Source organism: Mustela nivalis, assembly GCF_964662115.1.
Source record: "Mustela nivalis genome assembly, chromosome: 2".
Taxonomy (NCBI): domain Eukaryota; kingdom Metazoa; phylum Chordata; class Mammalia; order Carnivora; family Mustelidae; genus Mustela; species Mustela nivalis.
The window spans coordinates 173818171-173823636 of NC_139021.1; the positions used below are offsets into that span (position 1 = coordinate 173818171).

Here is a 5466-nt window from a genome sequence, read left to right on the forward strand (position 1 = left end):
TCTCTCCCTGAGGAGACTGAAGCTGTCGGCCACGGCCCTGGAACAGCCTCGGAGAAAAGATTCTGAATTTTCTTTCTTTCGCGGCGTTGGTTTTTTTCTTTCTTTCTCTTTTTCCTTTTAAATTCCTGTTTAAAGTCATAACACCCGGAACTGGAATTTTGCTTGAGCCTGTGGAGCAATCCCTATCCTGAATTCTCTTAAACCTTCCAAACTCGCTTGTTGAGAGTATTTAAAAACTGGTTTCACTTCATCTGGTTTTACGTGGTAGTTACGACTCTTGCTTTATTGCTGATTAGATCAAATGTTTTACCACCGTTGTCTACCTCGATGTTTGGTGGATCTCCTGGGGTCGGGGGCGGTAGTGATTGTTGTTTCTCTAAAAGGGGGAAAAAATCGGCAGGAGTTGTCCAGCCAGAAAGCTGCGTGTGCACCGGCTCTTCCAAGCAGTCCAAAAAGTGGGGCCCAGGGGCTCCCCGAAGCCCTGGTTTCTCTTGAGAGAGGAAGGAGCGTCTTCCTTTTTGGTCTAACGAAACCCACCAGCCTTTTCAGCCCCTGGGGTCTGCGTGCAGCTTTGCTCTTTCAATATTTGTAAGAATCATCAAAGGCAGCAGCGGCCCGATCTAGAGCAGGGGTCCCGGGCTTTGACTTAGAACCAGTCTTTGCCCTCCAGGGCCAGGCATCGGTTGGGACATCAGGTGGCTAATTCGGTTATTTCCCCCAATTCTTTGGATTCTCCTGGATTCAGAAGGAAGTTGGGGCGGGGCTGGGGGGCACGGTGGAAAGGTAGAAAAAAGTAGCCCAAAATATGATTGGTGGCAGAGACTAGTGGGGAAGGAGAACTGTCAGAGGCCTCGTGGGGGCCGGAAGCCCAGCACAGGAGCCTCGGGCGCCGAATACGCGAGTCCATAAATATCACCACAATAGATACTATAAATATAAATACAGGCAAACACTTAAAATCAGTCCAGAGCTTTTTTCTCGGCCCCTTCTTTATTGTTGGTCCTGGAGTAAGGCTCGAAGGCCGAGGAGCTCAGGTACCGGGCGGAGAGTTCTTGCAAATTTCCGGCCAGCGAACCGGCCATTGTCAACGGGGCGGAGGAGAGGCGGCTGGCGACCGAGCCGAGCAGCGAGGGTACCGGTAGGCTGAAGAGGCCGTGGCCGGCAGCCGGCGCGCCCGCATGCAGTCCGCCTGGCCCAGCGGGCCCGGGGCCCGGAGCGCCGCCCACGGCCGGGGGGTGCGGGGACGCGGCGCCGGTGGGACCCGGGGCGGCTGCCGCGGCGGCGGCGGCCGAACCGGCAGCGGCTCCGGCGCCCAGGGCAGGCAGGCTGGGCCCGCGGAGCGCCGAGCCGAGCGCGCCGGTGGCGCAAGGCGGCAGCAGCGCGGGCAGGCCGGGCGGCGACAGCAGGCGGCCCTGCTCCAGCAGCCGCAGCACGCTGCACGTGGCCGCCGTCTCCGACACCACCGAGCGCAGCTCCGAGTCCTTGCCCTGATCCTTCTTCTGCTTCGTGCGCCGGTTCTGGAACCAGACTTTCACCTGGACGCAGGGGCGCAGGGAGGGTTGGAAAGAGAAGCGGGAGAGAGGGCCGTCAAGGAAGAGCCGGCTCCCAGGGCTCCCAGCCCAGCCGCAGCCCCAGTCCGGCTCCACCCGGCAGCAGGAGAGGGGCTAGCCCGGGAGCTACGTGGGCCACCTAGAGTTGGACCCCGCTCCGCAAGGCTGCGATTCCGGCTCATGGAAGCAGGCCCAGGCTGTGGGGGCTCAGAACTAGCAATAAAGAGGTCCACAACCCTAACTGGAAGGAAGACCAGAAGGGACTTCACGGGGCTCCCTCACGGCCTGCAGCCCGACACGGACCATCCTGGCTTGTGAGCTCACGTTTCCTTCAGGCAGAGCGGTAAGACCTGAAGGCTGCCCTGTAGGAAGTGGGAGTGGGCGGGCGGGAGTGTTGCTCTACCTTTCTGGACCCAGGCCCATTGCCCAGCCAACAAGCTCGGCCGTAGCCTCTGCGGAATTAGTCCTGTCCAAGATTTCCAGAAGCTGTTCCTGGCTTATGAGGGTCACACTTGACCATCAACTAGCAGCAAGCAGGCAAGGTGGCTGGCTGTAGAAGGAGTAATTTGTGCAGGATGGACTAGGGGCCAAGCTTTCTCCATCTTCTCTCTCTGACAGCTGGGTTGGAGGTTCTGAGTGATATTCTTAATTTATCACTCCCGTGCTCTCCATCATGAACTTTGGAATCATGGGAAGACGTCCAGAGGCTGGGGTGAACTAAACCCTCTCTACCAGCCTCCCTCCCACTTCCTCCTCTCCTTTTGCCCCCTCTCCAGGCCTCGCTGGGGCCCAGAATGGAGATTAGCAGCTATATGGAAAGGTCTAGATTTTGTAAAGCAAGAGGGGTGGTAGTAGAGAAAATAGGAAAAAGCTATTGTGCCAACTCATACTCAAAAAGAACATCCAATAGGATCTGTCTTCAGTTCTCGGCTTTCTGCCCACTTCCCAGACCTATATGCTCCCTACCTGCTTCAGGGCTGGACGCAGGGAAGGAGACAAGCCCTTAGAAAGACGTCTGCCTTACCTAGGCCAAGTTGGTGCCATGCCCTCACTAGGCCCAAAAGGGCCTCCACAAGGCAAATCTATCAGGCCCTGAAAAGCCTGGGCCCAGAGTCTACTGTGGCTGACTCCAGTAACAACATGTGGATTTCATGTAAAGGAAAAGACCTAAAGCACAGTTGACAGTGCTGGCTCCCAGGGCCCCCGATCTGCCTCTGATCCCACACTTCACATATCATCAGCACCGAAGACAGGGCCTGGTAAGTGCCCAGTGGGTGCCCACGGCCAGAATGGTTCTGGGTCCAGCTTAGAGCCAGGGGAAGCCTTAAGAGGCAGGGTAGCCAGGCCTGAGAAGGCAAATCTCAGGTTTGTGCACCTTTCCAATCTAGTTGTTACCCTCTGCACCCAGGTGGCTTTGGCTCCAGTCCCATTCTTGCAGAACAGGCCTGGGTGTTGTATTACAAGGCTGGGGTCCCCAAAGGAGGTGATGCCTGGAAATCTGGCCAAAATGGGGTGACCAAGACAGGGGCAAACACTGGCTCCTTGTAGAGCAGGGAATTCTCAAGACTGTGATCCAAAGAAGAATTCCAAAGGACAGAATTTGGGGCCTTCTGGGCTAAGCCAAGGTGGGCAGAGTACAGACCCTTCCAGATTTGGGGACATAGAGGGAAAGGAATGGTTTAAGGAAGGGGAGAAGTCGTGGGTCTATCACCCCAACCTCCCTGTCTCCTCCACCTCCCCTGGGAGTCTCATCCAGAGTCAGGCTAAATACTGGGGAGAGGGTGCTAGAGTTTGGGGGTGGGGGGGGCAGGCTTGTGCAGAGCTGTGCAGGCCTGGCCACCTGGTACCTGGGTCTCGGAGAGGTTAAGCTGCCTGGCGAGCTCGGTTCTCTCTCGGCCCACCACGTACTGGCAGCGCTGAAACTCCATCTCCAGCCGGTAGAGCTGCTCCGCAGTGAAGGATGTGCGTGTCCTCTTGGGCCGGTCCAGGTCCAGGCCCTTGGGCAGGATGATCTCTCGGATGGAGCCCTTGGCATCTGAGGAAGGGGAGATGTCAGTAGCCAGAACCCTCCCGTCTCCCTCCACCTCCCTGGCCAGAGCCTGCTGGAGGACAGGGTGCCTGCTGCCTGCAGTCCGGGTGGGCATGGGGGTGGGGGGAGCAGGGAGGGAAGCTTCGGCCATACCCGGGGACCAAAGACACGGTGTGTTTGGTGGAGCGAGGGGGTTTAACTCCACATCGCTGACGGAAGAGGGAACCAGACTTGGCCTTTTAGAGCCCTTTGGACATGGGAGGGGGGAAAAATCCAAATCGGCTGATGTTCCTTCCGGCCTGGGAGTCTCGCCTGCGCGGTTTGCGTCCCCTATAGCCTGAAGGTCTCCCAGCTGACCAGGCTGGGTCGCGTCGGCCCCAGCTCTGGACGCCTTGAGCAGACCCCGCTCCCGCGGTCTCAACGCCCCACCCCAGGGTCTCCTTCTCTCCCGAGCCCGGTCGGCGGAAGGAGGAGCGACGTTCTGGGGGCCGGCGGGGCCTGGCGATCTGCTAGCGTGGGTGGCGCCGGGCCGGGGCCGGGCCTCGTGACAGCCACCGCCAGAGCCCAGCGCACAACGCGCAGCCCTGCGGGACCGAGCCGAGCACCAAGGCGACATCCGCGGCTCGTCAAAGCAGCCCAGCCTCTTCTGCCGGCGGCAGCTGCCAGTCCCTAGCGCGGCGCCCGGGCCCTCGGCCCAGCGCGCCAAATGGCCTGGCCGTAGCCGGCGATCGGCTCCTGTTCTCCGGTACCCGCACTCCCCTTGGGTGCACTCAGTCGGCCAGGGCGCCGGAGCTCGAAGGCAGGCTCCCGGCAAGTCCTCTAGCTCGCCCAGCGCGCGCTCGTCCTCCATAGTGTCCTGCTCCTTCTCCCAGTCAGAGGCCGCAGCCTGCAGCCTGGGCCGGCCTGCGCGGCCCCTAGGCTTCCCTTCAGCCCTTTTGGGGGGGCCCCTCGGGGCTTGGAGGGTCAAGGCTCCTGGAGAGTGCGCGCCCCAGGTGCGAGTGCCCAGCGGCCGGCCAGACCCGGGGGCGGGGGTGGGGAATGGCCAGTAACTTTCTCGGAAGTCCCAGCCCGCACCTCCTCCCTGCGGGCCTGGTTCTGGGGCGCCGCGCTGCTAGGGCCCCCGAGTCCTCCCCCAAAGAACGCGCCCTGCAGCCCTACCCCATCCCTACCTCGGACCAGGATCCGGCGGCAATAATCCGGGTCAGCGGCCGAATTGGATTTACTTTTGTTACAATCGTCCGCGGCACCCGACGCGGAGAAGGCGCCCTGCGGCTCCTTGAGGAAGGCGGCGGAGAGGTTCCCGTCCGCACCCTTGCTCTCCCGGCTCTCCTTGTGCGCGTTCTTCGAGACCCGGGCAGCCTCTGCGTCCGAGTGGCACCGAACGTCCATTTTGTCTGGTTTCCCGAACATAGGAGGGGGGGGGAGAAAAGAAAGAAAAGAAAAGAAAGGGGAAAAAAGAAAGAAAGAAAATAAAAAGAAAAAAGGGGGGGAAAAAGGAAAAAAAAAAAAAAGAGGCACTGCGGGGACAAAACCCTACAATGGAGCTCCTGAGCCCTGCCCAGAGAGAGGAAAGCGGCAAGAATGAATGTCCCCGCGGGGCGGCTGCGGCGACCGCGGGCGGGTCAGCGGCGACCGGCGAGTGGCGCGCTCTCCGAGAGGCGGCGGGTCTGATCCAGGATCCCGATGGAGCCGCGGCGAGGCCGCCTCGTCAGCGTCCGCGTTCTCTGAGCACGTCCAGTGTCCCCAGCCTGGCGATCAGGTAGCAAGCAGACCAACTCCGAAATGCTGCGGCTCCCGCCTGTTACTGACACGGCGAGTTGTAGTTGTCCGACACCCGCGGGGACGTACACTCGCTGTTGCAATTGATTACGGGTAATTTCGCAGCCC

At 60.3% G+C, this 5466-nt stretch overlaps 1 protein-coding gene across 1 annotated transcript; it reads right to left on the reverse strand.

The window, feature by feature from the left end:
• Positions 1-959: 959 nt before the first annotated feature.
• VAX1 (ventral anterior homeobox 1) lies at positions 960-5069 on the reverse strand (the record flags this gene model as incomplete). Its single annotated transcript, XM_082719042.1, has 3 exons — positions 4749-5069; positions 3398-3585; positions 960-1535 (listed from the first exon to the last, which is right to left on the reverse strand). Exons 1-3 carry the CDS (start codon positions 4987-4989, stop codon positions 960-962), a joined length of 1005 nt encoding a protein of 334 aa, XP_082575168.1. The 5' UTR covers positions 4990-5069.
• Between the last annotated feature and the right edge of the window lie 397 nt (positions 5070-5466).